Genomic DNA, 21,004 nt, shown 5'->3' with positions numbered 1-21,004 from the left:
CTGTGGTCCCCAGCCCATTGCAGCAGCACGGCCATGCTCTTACCCTGTTTACCACCACTGACGTGCTGTGCAGCAGGGACCCAGCTTTGCACCATCTGCTCTGTGCAGTGGCCATCACAGTCACTTTCCTGTCCCTATGCATGAGCTGTGCCATCCTGGTGGGGGCAGGAGGTTGAGAGCCGTTCCCCGTGTCTGTGTAGCAGGCACACATCTGCAAGTGTGACCCTGGGCTGGGTTTTAGCACCAGCTAGTCCAGGTGAGGTTTCCCTGATACCCTGGCAGCTCTGCTTTTATTTTAGGGCAAAGGGAGAACAGAAAACAAATCAGTTAGACTTGACATTTTTTTGTCTTTTTTTTTTAAATTTTTTAAAAATGTGAACCTGACACCATAGCATAGATTTTTTTTTTTTGATCTGGTTTTGTACTGATGCTGTATTGTCTTCACGGTCTGATGAAGTATTACCAAGCTAAGCTAGACCTTCTCCCTCTGGGAGAAGCACTGAAGGTTTAACCACTGTGACTGATTTGTTTCTGCTAACACCCCCCCAACCTGTGTAGCTGAAGACCAAGCCTGGAGTAGCTCGAGTACCATAGCAGTTGTGTAGTGTACTCACGTTTTCACATTCAAATGTGATCTTGACAGCACCATGGAGGAGCAGAGAGCTCAGGGTGGTCAGCCCTGCTTTACTCCAGCAGCTGAGCAAGAGCTATGCTGAAACACACGTAAATGTTTTAAGGGCTTGGAGTAGGACTTAAATTTAAAATAAATGACTCCTGCTTTCTTAAGATGGGCAGGATTAAGAAAAACCTTGAAGTATTACATTGTTTTGTACCTGTGCCGTGGCCAAGAGCTCCTTTAACACACAGGGGGTACCACAGACTGGCAACTGCCCCCCCTCCACTGCATGATGAAGCTGGGGAGCGGTGCAGCAACCACCAGACACTGAGACAGCCCTGGAGGAGCTGCACTGAGCTTAGAGCAGGCCTAGACACCAACACTGCGCTGCAGCTGACACTGAGCCACCCCTGGGCCAGGTCAGGGCCCACAACCAGAGCCAGGCCAAGCTTTGAGCCACCACCATCACGCAGGTAAATACCATTTTCATGGTTCCTGCAGCAGAGGGGGAGCAGGAGATGCTCCAGCCTTTGGTACCCTCTGCAGCTCCCCCTGCATGGGCACAGCCCCCCCAGGCTGGAGGCAGAGGAGGGAAGAGGGCAGGGCCAGTAACAGCCTTTTCACAGCACATCTGCTTACCCCTGTCCACTATGCACACACCACACTTTTGTACTAGTCTGTGTTTAAAAAAAGTAATAAACTGGAAGTTTATACAATCAGACTAAGTTTTAATGAATGTTGCATGGTTTCATCATTGAAAGGTAGGGGCCACCTTGAATGCAAGAGCTGCTTATTAATATTTTATTGATGACAAACAGGTTTAAAACAAACTGAGACAAAATCAAAGAGTAACACCGTGCTAGCACTGATGTCTGGATTTATGAAACTCAGAGTAACTGCTACAAAGGAAAAAACCAGCACAAAGCAGAGGCAAGCATTCCCATCAGTGAAATAAAGGGGGTGAGGGGAGAGGAGTGGGTTACATTACTCAATGGATTGCATTGCACAGAGGTTTACAGCTTAAACCTATCGGAAAAGTCTATGCAACTACGCAGCCTACAGAAGGAAAAAAATTAAAAAGCCCTTCGGCAATGTTAATAAATAAAACAGTCCATCTCACAAAGAAGGAAGGTGGCCTGTGTCTCCATTCTTTCACATTTTAGAAGTCGAAACTCTGGAGGCTTTTGATGAGAAAAGAATGGTTTTCATTTCTGGCAAGTTTCTTTTGCAGTTCTCGAACCATGTTCGCTGCAGGACTGAACACAAAGTTTGAACACCTGCTCTGTGGTTATGTGCACGCTACTCATGGTTTGTGGGTGTGCTAAACCAGGTCTGCACTGGGGGAGAGACACTCTTGGAAAACTACAGCAAGTACAGGTTATGAAAGCGGGTCAACGATCTACAGAAAGGACAGTAATGAAAGGGCTTCCCCCCAGTTACAAAAAGTGGGTTTTTAATGTCATTTAAGTACATTCATATGAGAGGTATTTTGAGTTCCCCCCCAAAAAAAGACTAGAAACACTTGGAGCCCTTTGAGTATAAAGCTAACGTAATTCAAACCTTAGAAAACACCTATGTTAGTGAATCACACTCTACTGAGCTTTGCCAATTAGGAGGTAGAGGTTAATCTAATTTAGGGATCTGATAAAAATGGGTCCATAGGGATTTTCAATTCTCTGCACTGTTTCTAAAAAGGTTTAGACAGAAATAAAATGCTCCCAGTGTTCCCATATGACTTATTTAAGACATGGGTACAACTTAGAAATTGGATGGCTTCTCTTATGTGCTGTTTTTAGTTTTGACTTCCAGCTATTTCTCAAGCCAGCATCAATGGCAACAGCCACGGCCACTACCTGAAACATAGGCTCCGGGTTTGGTTTGCAACACCTGAATCTTTCAGCTCTCTGCATTAATCACCGAAGAAGCCACACAAAAGCCTAACCCATTATCTCTAATTATACCCAGCTCTCAGAGGCCACCTTCCAACAACTGCCTGCTTTGTCCATTTTCCCAACCTGCTTCGGCAACATTGTAGTCTTTACTTCAAAACCAATATAATCCCCAGTTTCCACTACTTCTTCCCCAGATCTGCGGGAGCGAGTAAAGCAGGCCTGTTTGTTTGTTAGCATCTTTTCCTCCAGGGCCGAAGGGCACAGGATCCCATCCCCTTTCAAGCGCAAAGTTCATCTTACAGAAAGGCTTGTTTTTCACAGAGTAGAGTCCAGACAGTAGCCAATTAAAGCATACAGAAAACACTTTGAAACCCTCCTCCTGCTCGAGCGCGCAGGCTCCTTTCACTCTAACTGCTATCCAATGTAGGAAGAAGAGGCTGATTGCTGCAACTTTTAATCACACTGAAAGTTCTCAAGGTTGATGCTCTAATTTAGTTTTGTTTTAAACTTTTTTTTGTTAAGCTTCTCAGAACAAGGATCTCCCAGGTCCACCACTAAGAATTCAGAGACAAACTTCTAAAAATTCAGTGCTCCTTTGAAAGCATCTCTTTAAAGCCACCTTGTCACAAAAGACTCGTTCAGAATGTGGGCGACACGATGACACTAGGATTTCAGAGCCAGCGCTGGACAACAAAACCTGCATCTCAGAGTTGAGCATCAGCTACGATCTGCTGGATTTCTGCTTGGCTTGCTGTCACTTAGTCAGGAACTCTCTCTCTCTCTCAGATACTCTGCTTCTAAAATGTAAACAGTTACTGCTAAAATATAGTACCCCGTTAAAACGAGAACAACTCTGAGATGAAGGTTTTCCTCTCCCCATCTGCTCTGAAAAGTAATGCCCTGCTCGCAAAGAGAAGTATGGAATGAAGTGAAACCTGCTTAAGGCCCTTCTCTCGAGCGTGTTTGACTGGGGGAGCAGGGACTCAGCTGACCACTCATTTCAGGGTGAGTTGCCTTCCCCGTGAGGCGCCAGCCAGTCCTTCGGTGCTCTCTCTCCTCTCCTGTCAGTCTCCTTGTCTCAGTGAGCTAGCAGTGGGCTCTCTCGCGCGCGCTCCTTTCTCTCTCTCCTCTCCGTTGGTTGGTTTCTTTCTCCTGTTGCTCTCACACAGTGGTGCTTCAGTTTTAGCAGTGGAAAACAGGTATCCATTTTATTTTATTTTTTTTATTACCCAGAATAAAATGCTGATGAACTAAGCTCCACACAAGCTTAGCTCTTCTTCCTCAACCTGAAAACAAGAAAGTAAAACGTTAGGGACATCGCTCTTACAACAAACACCGTGTTCATGAACTTAAATCAGGGACGAAGAAGTAGAGGAGTGAACCTCGGGTGCCTTACACTCTAATACTGTGACAGTCCCGTCACTCCGCCATGTTGATATGCACGTTCACCCTGGTAAGTAGAGTCCTGTGACAGCGCCACGTCAATCTGAGACTTAAACTCATCACCAAGGTAACTGTCCTGAAAATGAAAGTGTGTGTTAAGCCTCTGCCTCATGATCGAGCTCCAGCATTCCCCTTACAGAGCAGAATACCTGACAGCCAAGGTTGATGATAAAGTCTGAGGTGTTCGGGTTTTTTAAAATCTACTCTTTGTGCTGCAGAATTTCCACAAATACAAAGGTATTTGCAATAGCTGGGTGTTGAACAGGCAAGCAGTTCAAAGTTAAGGCTCGAGTTGAGTCTACACATGCAGCATTTCACTTCTGTGCCTGAGAGCCCACCAGAGTATGAAATGCTGCGGCCAAATAATTTAAAATGGATTTTAGTTCCATTTTCCTCAGTACAAGGAAACAAGGATGTGCATGTACACAGATAACCAACATAAAACCCAGGAGAAAGAGCAGACTATACATCAAATTCCGCTTACCTGTGATAATTCTGGTTGGGAGAGCCCAGGCTGACTCATCTGCGATGGCTGACTCATGGAGATATACCCCTGAGTCAGTGGACCCTGAGAGAAAGGCTGGGACACCACATCTTGGCTCGCCTGACTACTTGGAAGGTTTGACTGACTGGTTCCAGGAATCCCAAAGCGATTTTTCTGGCGCCCACCACGACCAGTCTTTCCTTTTGGCGCCCCACGTCCTGGAAAAGCGTTTATCCCGACCAACAGTGAGAAGTCTTACACATGCAAACACGGAGAATTAATTACTTTGATAAAGACTTGATGAAGTATCACCTCACACAAGTGATATATACCCAAAAGGCAGAACCACCAGCACAGACATGGCAAAGGGATGCTCACTGGAGGCTGCAGTGCTGTTGTGTTTGTACTCCACACAACTATAATTTATTACTGAAGCACATCATCATCTACTCTCACCTGCACTGCTGCAAGCATAGCAAAACGCATTCTCCCACTTCAGACCTGAAACGTGGGTTTTGTACCATTTCACCCTTGTCCCCATACCTGCGGCTGGTCCATTGGCCTGGCCAAAGTATCCCGGTGGTGGCATCGGTGGCATCACGAGGTTGAAGGGGATAGGAATGTTCATAGCGGTGACGTGGCTGGGACCAGCACTGATCATCCCGATCTGGTCATGGGTTTGGAAGTACATGTTGGATGGGCGCCCTGGGGAGAGGAGGAAAAGCCACAGTGATTTCAGACATAGCAAATATTTAAATATCAATTCATATTATTCCAGATTTTAACAGTAAAATGGAAGGACTTGTAAGCAGGATAAATCGGATCCAGGAATTGAAAGGAGAAGCCTACACTGCCATGAACAACCAATATTTCTAGTTCACCGTTTATTCTACACTTGAAAGTTTCAGAGACTCATCCAGCACATGTCCACCCCTACACAGTTATGCTTTTACAGCATCATCTAAGATTCCTGAAATGCTTACACACACACTCCCTTTCCCCTCATTTTTCACTTGCTCTGCAGTCATCAAGTAGGGGCTTCTATATACAGAGAGCAAACTCCAGGCACATCAAAAACACTTGCAGCTCAAATTCCACATTTTTCTGTAGTGGGTCTTCAAATATTTAAAAGTTTCAGGTCTGTAACATACTACACCCCAAGGAGTAGTTGGGAGGTGGAGGAGGGAAATATGTATTAGGGTGTTAATTTTGATGGTTTCCTTTACCTTGACTGCTCCGGTCATAGACAGATCCTGGAATAATGGCCTCACGTGCATCGTACATGGCAGTAGTCATGAAACGGGCCCCCTGGAAGCATTACAGGAGTTAGACACAGCCTTTGCATAGACATCTTTGCGCTGCAACTTCAGTTATTTGGTTATTTTGGGTAAAAATCCAGTAAAACTCCACAGATAACGTACACTTTGCAACTGCAAACGAACTAGTTCTAATGCATGGAAAACATCCAGCCACAATTTCAATTACACCATGACAAGAAGAGCAAAAGATTCTCCAGGCAGCCTCTCTCAAATTGTGAAGCATCTCATGAATTGTCAGTCTATTTTGAGGTTCTGATGACAGTTCTTCCCTTGCTCTATTCCTACCACTGTCCTTCTGCAATGGCAGACAAACTTCACCCCTCATCAACTACTTAAAGCACTCCATACAATCCTCAATCTGCAAGTTTTAAAAGTACATTGCTATCAAGTACCCATGCCCAACAAGCTTGCTATTTCTACACAACACAGTTACATGATGTCTCATTCACCTCAGAAGTTACTCCCTCAAAATTTTGCAGTAAAGACCTAAAAAAAGCACCAAAAAAGGCTTTTCTACAAATGCTGAACTTAGAAACAGCTGAAGAAGCAACATGCTTGCATCACACTGCATTAGCTAGGCAACAAAAATGGAAAGGTGTGTGAGGTTGGTGACCATTTATTCCATCCATTTATAATTGATTAATCAATCCCCAACCACTTCATGCCACAAACACCTGAGAGACAGGAGAGGTCAACTTACTGGGTTGATGGTATTGACAAGTTTCCGGGGCTTGCTGAACTGCATGAGGCTCTCCCGGAGGTTGTTCAGTGGTCCCTCCACCAGAACCTTCTGCTCCTTGTAGTAATTCAGCAGGTGATTCCAAAGTGGTTGTTTAGACAGCGCTTTGGGGTTCCCAACAATAATGACTCCATACCTACCAAACAGCAGTCAAACAGAAACAGAAATTTATGACCAAAAATAAAGCCATGTGACAGTGTCAGAAGAGCCTCAAAGTTGATCTGTTCTGCAGTAACTCAAGGTATCCAACAAGCCCATGGTGGTAGGCATAGGAAACCCTGATGCAATTTGTTTACAGCAGATGATTTCTGCAGTCTGACAAAACACTTGAAAGGAGATTGCTGCAGCCACTTTCTCAATAATCACAAGCTTCCTTTTGCGGGCTTGCCAAACACAGCAGGGTACTCAACCAACCACCACACTGTCCCGGTTTGTAAGCTTGCAGAAACCAAGAAAGCCTACACAGTGGTGACGCCACACTATCCTTTTTTCAGAAATCAAACCCATTTTAAAGGAAGAAAAATGGTAAAAAATGGTTGCTGGAAGGGATAAAGCAGCAGAGGAAGGTAGGAGTTCTGTCCTGCAAACTAAGGGCAACAAGATGTTGGCTTCTACAGATGCCAAATGCTAACACTGATTAAGTTAAGATTGCTCTTGTAAATCGTAGGGAACATGGAAATAATTTAAGGCTCCTTTTAAACCAGGTGTGGTAGGAAATGAGGCTGCTACCCACAAAACACAGACCTTCCGTCAGTCTGATCGTATCAACACTTTAGCAGATCACATTAAGTCTCCAGAATAGATTTAAAAATTGTCCAGTTTGACTTTACCTGGCTCTTGTAAGAGCTACATTAAGACGCCTGGGGTCATTCAGAAACCCTATTCCTTGGTGTTCATTGGCCCTCACACAAGAAAGTATAATAAAGTCCTTCTCTCGTCCCTGGAAGGCATCCACACTTGCAATTTCCACTTCCTGAAACAGAGGAAAAATGTAAATCATAGAAGCACAGTGCAAAACAGCTACGCTACCAACAGGCATTACAAAATACATTGGCCATGTACTAGCAGTTCCCGTCATTTGACAAAAATGTTATTTTTTCGTAATGACGAATGATTTGGTAATTCCACTGGTCACTAAATAGTTTCCCTAAGGCAGAACAAACAATCTCAGTTTAGGACAAGTTAACTTTTATGTTCACTGCTTTGGTTCTCATATTTCTCCAAAACTGGCATTTGCACTATGGAAAGCATTCCTTTTCTAGGTACGTAGCCAAAAAGACTTCTGACTATTCCAAAACCTTGTCCTAAGCTCCAAATGAGCACTGCTGCTCCCAGCTACCAAGAAAGCTGAATCAGAGGGACAGATCATTCCTGGCAGAAGTAGAAGTATTTCTACCAAGTCTTCCTTCAGTGAAAACACTGACCAAGTTCTCAGTATTGCAAAACAGACTGTATTAAACATACAACCACCCTGTTTGTTGCAACAAATTTTCATGTTTGGTAGAGGAATTCCACTCATGGGAGGACATACTCCCAAGCAAATAAATAGTATGACCATCAGAATTTATGGAGCTTGTCTTCCTGCATGTCTCTTGGCCTGATGCTTTTATCTCAGACATGAGGCTGACTGAAGCTTTTCCACAGCTGAAGCACTTACAACCTCTCCCTTCAGTGCCTCACTGAGTCCTCAGAGGATGCTGAAGCCTTCCTTTCAACAGAGACCTTAACCGGGCTCTCTCTTTTATCTGGTCAACTGCTCCCCTGGCACATGCTGGCATCTGATACCTCCTAAACATTCCCTCTTGGTCTATTTTAACTATAATCAACTAAAGTGCTCTAAAATTACTGAAGAATAAACACAGACTGACACCTAAGGAGCTAGACTAAAAAATAAAAATACTGTGAAGTTTCACAGTATCTGACTTTTCTAGCTTCTCTGCACCCAAGTCTTCTTGTTTGTGCAATGACTCTGTACCTGGTAGAGCTTTGTATGCAAGGAACCACTGAACTGCATGTACTGCACCAGATAGGATCGTTGACCTTCATAAGGAGTAATAATGCCAATCTGATCTGGTTTGGCACCAGCTTTCAATAGCTTTGTAGTTATCTTCTCCACATTGGCAGCTTCCGTCCTAGACAGAGAGATACAGGGGGTATTTTTAAGGACAATTAAGGCATTAGGTATAACTTTTCACAAGTTAAGGGTCTAAAAAACTTGAATATTAATGCTGTGATAGTCTTTTGTCAGAAAGGCTACTTATGACAAATTTATCCTCAATATACACCTGTCCCTTCTCAAAACTACACAACTATGCTTCCTGGAATTGCAAATTTCACAGTGGCCATCATTCTGAGCTGAAACTTCCTAGTACAGATAAATGCACAGGTGTGCTTCGAGAGGGATCATTACAAGTGTTCCAGCCTGCAGTACAAACAGATATTTCAGCTGCTTTATCTTCAAGTTTTAAATACAGAATGTTTTCAATGTCAATCTCCTCGTCAGCCAACTATTGTTCCATTTGCCTGTGCACAATCTCGCTTGCTGCATTCAGCAGTCTTGCACGTGCTGCTCATAAAACAGATTAAAAATATCACAGCAGATATTTTTCATAAGTTGGTCTGATTTCCCTTCCAGGCACAGGAACAAATGCACACGACCAAGAGGAGCAAAATGTTTCAAGCCCACTCTTCGGAAAAGTCAGAATGTGCACAAGAAAGGGGTAGAAAATTTAATTCCCATCCCTTTTGCAACCTCACCAAAATCTCAGACTTTAGACTCTGCTTCAGGAATTATTGGAGTTCTGGTTTCAAAATGGGACCTGATCAGCATTTCCTGCTGCAACTGCAGTCAGTTTATTGCTGGCTCAAATTCACCCTGTGTATTAGGCACTTAATTGTCCCACACTCCTTATACTGCCAGGAAAGGAAAACACTCACCTCCACAGAACAATTCAAACCCACTTAAGATCTGAACTGCTCCCACTGGACAAGCCTTTTTCTCTTCATTTACTATAAAGGGAGCCTGGGGCAAATCAACTCCAAAACACAGCTCAGCCTGCACTATGCTTGATGGCAGCTTTTATTAAAAAAGCAAGCAAGCAATTTCAATCACTGCTAATAGGAATCGGCATTTTATTAATTTAGGAGTACTGCAGAACATAAGAATCAATAGCACTGAAGTACTGCATCCCAGCACACGTTTGAGGTCTGTGGCCTAGCTCATTTGAAGTACAGTTATAGAAAGTAACTCTTCTTTAAAAATGCAAGCCTTTTTAGCTGTTAAGACTTTATTCACCCCAAGTTATGGTGAATACACAATACTATGAGTTTTGTTACAGAGATTCTGAAGGAGAAATGCCTAGATATTTAGTTTGCAATGGGAACCGTATATTGAACCTTCCCTTGCCTTCAATAACTGTGTCTCCAAGAGACATCACAGGATTATTAACAGATTCATTTAACAATCTCCCTTACATTTGAGGTAGTTAAAAATACTTTGTTCCAGCGTAAGTTTATATCTCAGTGTTGAATTTTCGTTACCTGTTCAAGTAAGAGGTGCCTGAGCTGGCGATTTCTTCTTGTCCTTGTGTAACATAGAAAAACATTGGCTTATCTGGCTGTGGCCACTGGAAATCAAAACCTTTTTTCACGCGGTCCGCTGCAGAGCACAAAAACAGTAAGTAAAAGAAGTTAGCATTGCTTTACTAGCAAGAATGCTCATTTTCACATCAAAGCACCTTAAAGACTCAAAACTGTAATTACAGTGGCAATTCTCTCTGTAAGCAAATCTATGAAAAAGCACAACTCATCTAGATTAAAGGAACCTTCCTTTGATGATTAATGAATGGAAAATAAAGTAATTTCCTGGAGTACCATTCTTGCTTACCTGCAGTAACACCATTCTGGAGTGAACCCTCATAGAAGATGTTGGATGGGAAAGCACTGAGCGCAGGGTGCATGCGATACTGCACTTGAAGGCGAATTGGACGAATCCCCAGCACCACAAGTCTCTCAAAGAGGGACTGGGACAGGCCAGCCTTTGCTGCTTTTTTACACATCACAACAGGACCAAGCTGGCAGTGGTCACCTACAAGAATCAGCTGTGGAAAAGCAATTTTGAGCCCAGTTGCCATTTCCTAAAACTTGCCCAATCACTAGAAGCAACACCAATATCCTGCTATAAAATGTATTTGGAACTAATCAGTCTGATTTGTAATAAGCTTCAGATCTAATCTAAGGCTTCTAAAGGTTTAGTGTCAACTAGCTATTCAGCTGATGATTTCCAAATAAAATCTTACTCAGTCTCTAGATTGTTCCAACAGGACCAACACATTTCTAGGCAAAGATCACAGAATCACAGAGTATTAGGAGTTGAAAGGGACCTCAAAAGATCATCTAAGTCAAATCCCTCTGCCAGAGCAAGATCACCCAGACCAGGTCACACAGGAAAGCATCCAGGTGTGTTTTGAATGTCTGCAGAGAAGGAGACTCCACAACCTCTCTGGGCAGCCTGGTCCAGTGCTCTGTCACCCTGACAGTGAAAAAGTTTGTCCTTATGTTCAGGTTGAACCTCCTATGCTCCAGCTTGCTCCCATTGTCCCTTGTCCTATCATCTGACAACAGAGAGAAGAGCCTGGCTCCTTCCTCCTGACACTCGCCCTTTACAAATTTATAAACATTAACGAGGTCTCCCCTCAGTCTCCTCCAAGCTAAACAGACCCAGCTTCCTCAGCCACTCCTCATAAGGGAGATGCTCCACTCCCTCAATCATCTTTGTGGCCCTGCGCTGGACTCTTTCAAGCAGCTCCCTGTCCTTCTTAAACTGAGGGGCCCAGAACTGGACACAATATTCCAGATGCGGTCTCACCAGGGCAGAGTAGAGATTAGGCCATGGAAACAGAAAACTAACAGGACTAACACAAAATAAAGTAATTTAGATCTGTATCATGGAAGTGCCCTCTATGAAAGGAAAGGATTTTGTATCCCTATGTGTCTGCACTGTGAATGTGACTGCTTGATGCTACTTTCTCCATTTATAAACCCCTTCATTAATTAAATCTAATGGCTCCTACCTGTTTTGCTCCCAGGACAACTGGCACCATGCATTCTGGCTCAGTAGCCTGTGTGCTTTCATCAATCAGAATGGAGCGGAACTGCATTTTTGCAAGTCTTGGATCACCAGCTCCAACACACGTGCAACAGATCACATCTGCATTCTGAGACAGAAACACAACTGAAATTAGTCATGGGATATAAACAGACAGTATTTCTACATGGAAGAGTATTCAATACTATTCCAGCAATCCCCCAAAAAGTTACATTGTACTCTGATCCCCACTAGCAAACTGCCAGTAAGCCTCAAGTAGCAAAGGGCACTTATTCAAGCTGCTAGAAAGGATGGAACTTTACCATAAGCAATTCACGTTCCGCTGTTCGTTTCAGTGCACGGTAACGTTTCTCATCAGCAGATGAGAGTTCTCCAGTTTCATCTTTAAGCTGCTGCAGCTTCTGAAGCTCTGGCATGCTGCAAAAAAAAAAAAATGAACTTTGCTTTACAGCCTAATTAACAACTTCATACGATTACAGTGGAACTCACTTGTAAACTTAAATATGACACATGTATGGAACCAAAGAAGTTATCACATCAGGCAAACACACATTGCCATCATTATACAGTTAATTAGTTGTATCCATCACGTTTAAGCTGGTTCTCTGGTTCCCCTGCCCCCTTCAACCATTTCTTACCTATCCATGTTTCTGATCTGGTTATGCAGTGCCAAGAAGGACACGGGAGAGTCAATTGCCTCACGACTTTTAGCACACAGACGAACCACTTTCAGTCCAGTTTGATGGATCTTCTCAGTCAGCTGATCCACAGCTATATTACTTGGAGCACAGACTAACACGGGCCTTGAAAAGAAATTAAGCACAAAGTTTCAAGGAGCTGTAAACTTTTTTCTCCACAAGACTTGTAATAAAATCACTTTTCGCTGTGTTACAAATGTCCCCTAAAAATATGCTGGGGAAGAGTATTTTCTGAAATAACTACAGGTCTTTCCAGAATAATATACTTCTAGGAAGCCTTTTTAGTTCAATGATACAACTTATTTTCATTTTTAGAATAAAGTTGATTCTTTGACCATTAACAGAGTAACCTCATTAAGATTTTGAGAGAACAGTTCTTACCCATTGCCCTGTCTAGCCAGGTGATAGACGATTGTGGCTGATGTCACTGTTTTTCCAGTACCAGGAGGACCCTGAATAAGGCTCAGAGGACGCTGCAGGACAGTCTTCACAGCATAAACCTATTTTAAAATATTGCTATTTAACATTCAATGCATAAAGTTGAAGTTGTTCAACCTTTATTCATAAATCCATTATATTCTCTGCATGCAGTAAAAAAGGAGATGAGGTTACCTGAGAATGGTTGAGATCAGGAAGTCCTTGTGCTGTAAAGCGCTTTGGCAACTGGCATTTAATAATGACATCTTCTACCTCATGACCTAACAGTTTGTGATAGATGTACCCAGACACCGAAGTCTCATCCACAGCAAATGTTTTTAAAGCACTCTGCATTCTGAAATAAGGACAGAAAAATCAGTATGACCTCAGATAAAACTATCCACAAGTGTCCTACACAAAGGTTAATCAGCTATCAGGCAAAAATTAAAGCACACATACACAAACTGCACCCATTAACTGACAAGTTTTGAAGTGCTTTCTCAGTACCTGTCAAATGAAGTCGACTTCCAGACAAAATCCACTTGGAAGTTGTGAGTAACTTCCACAGGCGCTCCAACGCTGCTCCTCAGCTCAATGGCTATCTCATCACCATAATCTGTAGAACCTCGTTAAGTTGTAATCTATAGCAAAAATATGAATTCTATTTTTCCCAAATTTTGATTTTTTTTAGTAGATCCCCATGACGAATTGAAGTGATTAGAGAATTACTTTTATACACATTTACTGATTTCTCCGAGATTTCAACCATCAATTAAGCCTTCCTGAAGGCTCTCTAAGTAAAGGATACTATCAGGAACTTTGATAACATGACCAATTCCTTTCCATAAAGGGGCCAGGTCCCCTTTATACCTCAGGCAGATCTCATCTCCTTGCATCAGACGCATATCTACAAATAAAGGAAAAAAATGCTCTCAGAATATTCACCCATTAACAACTACCACCCAATACAAAAAACTCTCAGCGCTATTTTATATTCCAGGCCAGATCATCCCAGTTCTTTAAACACTAATGTTGTTCACCAGGCATAAAACCAAATTAAACCCAATCAAGCTGCCATTACCTGAATCAGTCTTTGGCAAAGTGAAGTAAGCAATTCTTTTCTTGTTCAAGCCCAGGTCCCATCTGACTGTGATGTTATCTTGAGTCTAGGGGTAAAGAAAAGGCATTTATTATGTTCTTAAAGAGCTATTTGCCAACTACCACAGACCTCACTGTCCTATACTTCAAAATAGTGGAGAAATACAAAATTCGCTGTTCCACTGTCACAGTACAGACAAACATCTGTATTGATTCTTATGAACAGAGTTCACACCATCTGCAGAAGATAGTTCTGTTCTACAAGAGGGTTACTTAGTTAATGAGAAATAAAGTCCTAATCACCACCTGTGTTATTCTCTCCCCCCACCTTTAAAACATTAAGCTCTTACATGACTTCGTATAATTCAAGTTTGACTGGAAACTCTTGACTGACAAATGTGACTGCAGGTTATGAGGATAACAACATAGGTGGCTACGTTGCAGCTGTATGACAGAATGTGGTTCTTGGAAAGCTAAACTTTGAACACAGAAAAGAGGGAAGTTCCCAAGTGTTTCAAGCTCCTTTTTAAAACCTCAGTTTAAGGATTTTTCTTTTCTCTCCCGAGTATCACACATCACCATTACCTGTGCAATTACTGTAATGTAATAGCACTACAAAATAAAGTCATTTATTTCACTTGAGCCCTCCCTTCTATGCTGTTAACAGTGACCACGTGTTTGGTACCAGAAAACTGGTCAGAAGCCCCCTCAAACAGGCATATTTCAAGCATATTACCTGAGACTCCTTGAGTTTCTTATCATAGTCTGCCTCAAGCTTGACCAGAGGACCAAATATATTTTGGTATTGATAAGCATCTTCATATCTAAGCAGGACATGCTGTGGTTCTTCATCAACACCAGGCTTTTCTAAGTCCTCAAGGGTTGCAGATGGATTTTCCTACAATTTAAAGCACAAATGTTTCGTTTCAAAGTTTTAAGTACAAACAAGTGACAAGCTCTCACTGCAACAGGACTAATAATACCACATTTTACTACTACAGGAAGTTGCATCAAGGTATAACAACCTGTTAAAGCTACACCAAGACATTACATGTCATGCTCAGTTGCATCCAGTTGGGTTTGTTATGCATTAAAGGATGTACAGAAAAACCTCTCAAAAAGCAAGAACTGAGTACCGAGCATGTACTAACAGTTCGTGACTCAGGTAGTGATCGTGCAAAGCAAAAGTGAGTGAAAGACTCGATATGGGGAAGAGAAGTTGTTTTTTCAGATTGCGTGACAGTGCAACTTGAACAGAGCTGAGGAACTGAAGGGTGAAGCCTTCCTACTTCAATAAATGATCTCCCAAATCCTTTGATTGATTCCCAGTTGCACTGCTTGTCAAATCAGCAAGATTTAAACTTCATGTGTTTTAAGTGTGTTCCCTGCCTTGCACAGTAGCTAAAACAGTCTTGTCCCTCCTTCATAAACCCCACAAAATTAGCACTTGGTAAAACACATCCCGTATTTGAAAAGCAGCATATACCTTCCACAGTTCTTCCAGTTTGTTAATCTGCTGAGCTGTAATCTGACGAGCTCTCAACTGCTCCTGCTCAGACGGAATCTTTACCAGCCACGACAGGAAACAGCGATCTTGGATAAGAGGCTGCCACTGTGAACTGTCCCAATTAATGTCCTTTAAACTGCTCTGACTGGCACATGGCTGCCTGCACAACCAAAATATTGAAAAAAATTATTAAATTAGACAAGTGTAAGGACAAGTCTATTGTGTGAAGTGTAAAAATACATTTAACATGCTCTTAGAACAACTCAAGTATCTCAATTAAAAACAAAACCAAATAACCCTAGACTGCTGTGTCAATTCATTTTTTAGCTCCTATATTTGCTATTTCAACATTTTTATTCTATTAAGGACTGCTTCATTTGGGAGAAGTACTTTTCTATAGAACTAAGACATTTGCCTGGCACAACAGAATGTTTCCTTATCGCATTATCTACCTGTATACAACTCATTAAATCTACACAATCATCTAAAGGAAAAAAACGGTTGCAAATCAGAGCATAAAACATATTTTGGTACAAAATGAAAGCAAGTGTTGCCCTTTAGAAATAAAGTTATGCAATAGACTTGACACAAACACACCAAAGGCATTCTCTCACCTGCAGAGCAAAACAACCACAGAGTCTGCCTTGGCTGGAATAAAGCCAAGGAGAAACACATTACGACATCCACAGTTATAACATTCCAGGACAGTCTCTCCTAGAGGTCCATCTTTATGGAGAGTCACCTCTTTGCACTTCGCTCTCACAAGATGATTAACAATGTGGCTGAAATCAGAGAGAACATAGATTTAAATCAAGTTAACAGGAAAATCTGATTTAGCACTAATTTAAAATATCAGTTATTAAAAGACAGATAAAATCTATCTACACTCGGGCAGACATTGGTAAGATCTTCCCCTTTTCATCCAAAGACACTGCTAACAGAGTTTCAATGGTTTCTCAGTGCATTTAAGGTAGATGATTGTGAAAGAATAGGAAATATGTACAAATTTATTTTTGTCATTGCTAATTGAAAGATGCTTCCCGAAGCTCCACAGGTCAAGCACATCAGTTCTGCTGTGCTTTGCAGGAACACACGATGGGGAAAGAAACAGCAAGGTCACTTCACAGAGGTGACTCAAGTTTTGCTGAGATCAGAGTCTAAGTTGGTAACAGCAGAAAAGCTAAAGAGGAGGCTGGAGGCTCACATTTAAGTCACCAGACCTCGATTATCACCAAAACGTAAGACACAGTCATCATACCACCTAAACCAAACACATTCTAAAACAAGATTGTAATTAGTCTCTCTCTCTCATTACCTGCCAGATGTATTTCCACGCCCATTACAGAACCACTTCTTGCTGGTGTTACAGTAAACCACACAAGCAGGGTCATGGATACCACAGTAACTGGAATTAAAAATGAGAAAACCAGGAAGTGATTATGTACTTGCTTACAGGAAAATTCAAATACAAGATTTAAACTACCTAGGAGCATACAAAAATAAAGGGAAATAAAAATTAGGGAACACAAGCATTCTGTTCCTCACAGGAAGTCACAGAGTCGCTGGAGGTGGCAGCTGTAACAGCACAGCAGCTCACCAGAGGGCACCATTTTCCTACCGGTACTTGGCTGTCTCCAAGGAAGTTGCTCTCGAGATCCAAAAAATCCTCTAAGCACACACTTTCACTCACACTAAGTGCTCCTGCCCTCTGGAAATAATAAACCAGAGGGCAAAGATTAGGTCTTACCTGCAAGCATGCACAGGAAGATCCTTGGTGTAATAGGTATCTTCTTCATCTTCTTCAAAATTCAGCTCTGCCAGAAGCTGGCTGGTTTTAGCCACGTTATCATCCACAGCTCCATTCTGCAGAATGCCATCAGGTCCGTTAACCTGAAATACAAGGGCAGTGTTCAAATTATACAATCAACAACTTCAAAACAAAGTCAGGACAAGAATCCCTGCACCTCAAAGCATAAGCTTGGTTCATTTAGAAAAACTCAAAAGGAAAAAAAATGCTGGTAAGAGCTGAAACATATATCAGATATTGATTATATCATCAATACTTGCTTCATTAGTTCCTATTTGTCATGGTTCATACAGTTGTTCTATCACCTGATGCCTCCTCCCCACCCAGGGAAGGGAGGGTCAGGAAAACGAAAGGAGATTTGTGGGTTGAAATAGAAACATTTAATAAAATACTAACTAGTGTTAATAACAGTTGTAATATAAAATACAGACTTCTACTCAGCTAATACTGTGTGGGAGTAGGCCTCAGGGTTAGGATGATAAACAAGTCCCTCTTGAGATGTAAGCCACGGAAGGAGCAGCAGGAGGAAGAGAAGGACTATACTGAGCAAACTTCCCAATTTATAGAGAACATGCCATCTATGGTATGAATAATATTAACTGGTCACAGTTCACTCCCCTAGTTATCTGTTCCCCCCAGCCTCTGCAACTGTATCTCAAGACCTTGAAGACCTTGAGCACTGTAGCAACCCACATACCAGAATTAGCTGAAACCTGTAACAAAGTTTTTATCAGGGTTGTTCCCATGAAATGGTGGTGGTGTCCTCCTAAAACTGCAGTTTTCCTCAACAGAAAACTGATTCTGAAATTCTGTCACACTGAACCAGGACACTTTCACAGGATTATTTAAACTCCAACTGTTGAATAGAAAAAAGATAACAAAAGGAGACTGTTTTTCTGCAGGTAACATTTATCCATACATTCTTACCAAACACACAAAATTCCATTTGAACAATTCCACCAGTATCAAACATTGGTTTTTTCATCCTTCATTTTACTCCAGGAAAATAGCATCTTTACCTGAAAATAGCATCTTTATTGTCTAGGAGCTTCCCCACCTATTTCTCCTGTTCTCTATCCACCAAATCCATGTTTCCCCCTTCTCCAAGGTATCAGAAGCACAACTTCACGACACTTGGACAGCAGAGGGCAGGTAATCAAGAAACCTGTTCTCGTATAAACCTAATTTACAAAAATGAAGTGTGTCAACACAGCACACACACAGGCGAGCGCTCTCTTTCCACCGACTGCCAGAACCACAAAGTTCTGCAGCATTTGGTGCTGTGTCAGCAACTTCTACCCACCAAGTCTCACTGATGTTAAAAATAACTCCTTTTTGGCACTACCCAGCACAGTGTTTACCACCAGGAAGGAGCATTGAGAAATGTGAACGTCACAAACCAGCCACCATTGGGCCTTTGTCTATCAATACAGTATTTTAATAACTCTCTTGCACTTAGACATTTAATGCAATTTATCTGATAACTCTAACTTAATTCTCTGACAAAAGAAAGCTGTCCACAGTGAGAACATAAAATCTTTATTAAAATCAATTTAACAAAAATAGTGCTGTAGCATTTTAAAGCTATAATTCATAAGCAAATCAAAACAAGCTTACTTCTCCAAAAGTCTCATTTAGATTCCACACAAGTTTGTTTCAGTACTCCACATTAAAATTTAACAGCCAATTGCAAGAGTTATATTTAAAAATTAGAGTAAGCCACTTCACATTTGCCCTCAGCAGCAAGGAACTGGACTCTATGACAAGCTTTGTTTTGTTATCTTCAAATGAAATTAGGTGCATTTGCAAAACACTATCTCAATAGTACTACTTCCAAGTATCAGTTTTTACTAGAAAGAATCAGCCACGAGAAACCATCAACATAGGATGCGCAAAAGAAGCAGAGGTGAAAAGAGGGGGGAAAAAAATCCCAAACCAAAACAAAAGAAGCTGCAGCAGCATGCAACAATCCATTAGCATGATGAACCCAAATCTGATCAGCTCACTGTGTAAGAGCATCTCCACAGATGTTGGGAGATATATATCCATTTTAAACAGATAGTGCCATTTGACAAGAGATGAAGATAACTTATTGACTGATTGTGGAACAGGTGGTGTTGCAAAGCCTTAAGTTAAGCCGAGTTTTAGAAGCACCAACAGCAGGCATTCACAGGTGCACTTCTATCAGTCTTTTTATACACATCAGTTGATGAGTTTAAATCACTTTTTTGGGTGCTCTTAAAGACAGAAAAACAAGAAACTACACCAACTGCAAGCTCTTTGTCCTCCTGCACCAGGTGAGTGCTGATGCCACCCCAGGAGGCAGAATGATGTCACCTGTTACTGTGAAAATCCAACAGCGAGTACAGGGCCTTGGCAGGTGCACAACAAGGAAGTGACTCAACTTTTGTTCCAAAACCTGCCCTGATGGTAGCCTATGTGCATATTATTAAAAACCTGGCACCAGCAACTGTTGTATAAGGGAGTGGGGGGGAGCTCCTCTATTTTAAGTGTTGACTGAAACTTCTGGCACAGCGAGTTTAACAGCTACAGCTATCTGAACACCAAGGTGCTCTGAAAATCTCACCAACGTGCCGTTACCTCCCTTGCTCCTTTTTTGGACTTTGAAAGTAAAGGTAACCGAGTTACAGAATAGTAAGCCAGGCAATGTAATTCATGTAGTGGCTTCCACCAACCACGTAAGAATCCCCAGATCAGTGGTAACAGAATGCAACCACCTCAATTTCTCACAGTGCTTCTGGCTAACACACCCCACCCATGTCAGCAGCTGATCCACAGGCAAATGCAGCTACAGCCACTTAAGGTACTTCTACTTTAAAGTGGTACATTTCAAGCTGTAACAAGAAATATAATTGCAGTTAAGTAGGTATTTTGCTAGAGGAGCACTCTTGTTACAAGACTGCAGCCCAAGCAGTCGTTGCAACGCACTTCAACACTGCACAGCAGCCGCAGGACACCCAAGCAGTCCTGATTCAGGTCATTTTCCCTTATGCTTTAAAAAAATCCACACTTTTGGACTTGCATGGATAACGCAGCTATTTGTTGTCTGCAGATTATCTACACTAAAGCTACAGACTCTTTACTGTATCTTATTATAATCTCTTATACATATTTGGTTTCCCCTTCAAAATAAGGAAGGGGTTATTACTGAGAACATTCACCCCCACACCACCCCAAAGCTGCGTTTCCAGATGGGGACAAGGAGTAACTCATTTTGCTGAGACAAAAAGTCTTTGGTACAAAGGGAAATTAAAACAAGAAATTAAATCCAGCCCCTATAGTCTAGACCAAAAATCTAACAGCTGACCCAGTCTCCTTCAACCACTCAAACACACTAACACACATGTTTGCTGGGCATCATAACTAAGTCCTTGGCTGGAAAAGTGAAAAAATAAAGCAGAAATCAGAATTTAGCTTGAAATATTTAGAAAAATCTATTCCTCTGTCTGATTTTAACTACAGGTAAACAATGGAAATACAGTTTTCTGAAGAGAAATCAGTAGACAGTGCTTCTGCACTACTAACCTCAACTATCTTTCATTAATTGGACACTAATCAATTGTAACAACATCCTCTTAAACTATTAGTTAAATATACATTGGAAAAGGAAGCTCTTCTTACAGACTGCCTAAATCAATCACATTTTCTTAAGAAACTAGGTGCTCTGTATTGCTCAGCTAATCTTTATAAACACTACAACACTAAAAAGATACGGAATGGTAGAGTACAAGTATATACCTCCAATGTTTATCAGCTCCAAATCAAACTTGTTTATTCAAGCAGCTTTAATTATAATCACAGTGACAACATTTAATTAAGCAAAACATATGTGACTGATTTGGGGGCCTCAGAAGTT

At 41.8% G+C, this 21,004-nt stretch overlaps 1 protein-coding gene across 1 annotated transcript; it reads right to left on the bottom strand.

Annotated features, from left to right (window-relative positions):
* Positions 1–3,076: 3,076 nt before the first annotated feature.
* UPF1 (UPF1 regulator of nonsense transcripts homolog (yeast)) lies at positions 3,077–17,210 on the bottom strand (the record flags this gene model as incomplete). Its single annotated transcript, XM_010180441.1, has 23 exons — positions 3,077–3,794; positions 3,905–4,027; positions 4,436–4,653; positions 4,979–5,140; positions 5,662–5,743; positions 6,455–6,629; positions 7,324–7,466; positions 8,469–8,625; positions 10,034–10,151; positions 10,380–10,593; positions 11,566–11,709; positions 11,903–12,017; positions 12,239–12,403; positions 12,680–12,798; positions 12,911–13,070; positions 13,223–13,331; positions 13,524–13,622; positions 13,797–13,881; positions 14,550–14,711; positions 15,300–15,480; positions 15,935–16,102; positions 16,636–16,725; positions 17,068–17,210. Coding segments are annotated over 22 exons (3,129 nt in total), but the record flags the coding sequence as incomplete, so codon positions are not given.
* Between the last annotated feature and the right edge of the window lie 3,794 nt (positions 17,211–21,004).

This window comes from Mesitornis unicolor, unplaced genomic scaffold (genome assembly GCF_000695765.1).
Source record: "Mesitornis unicolor isolate BGI_N332 unplaced genomic scaffold, ASM69576v1 scaffold10443, whole genome shotgun sequence".
Classification (NCBI taxonomy): Eukaryota; Metazoa; Chordata; class Aves; order Mesitornithiformes; family Mesitornithidae; genus Mesitornis; species Mesitornis unicolor.
The sequence above is the reverse complement of the archived record's forward strand: the minus strand, read 5'-3'. Positions and strand labels throughout refer to the sequence as shown.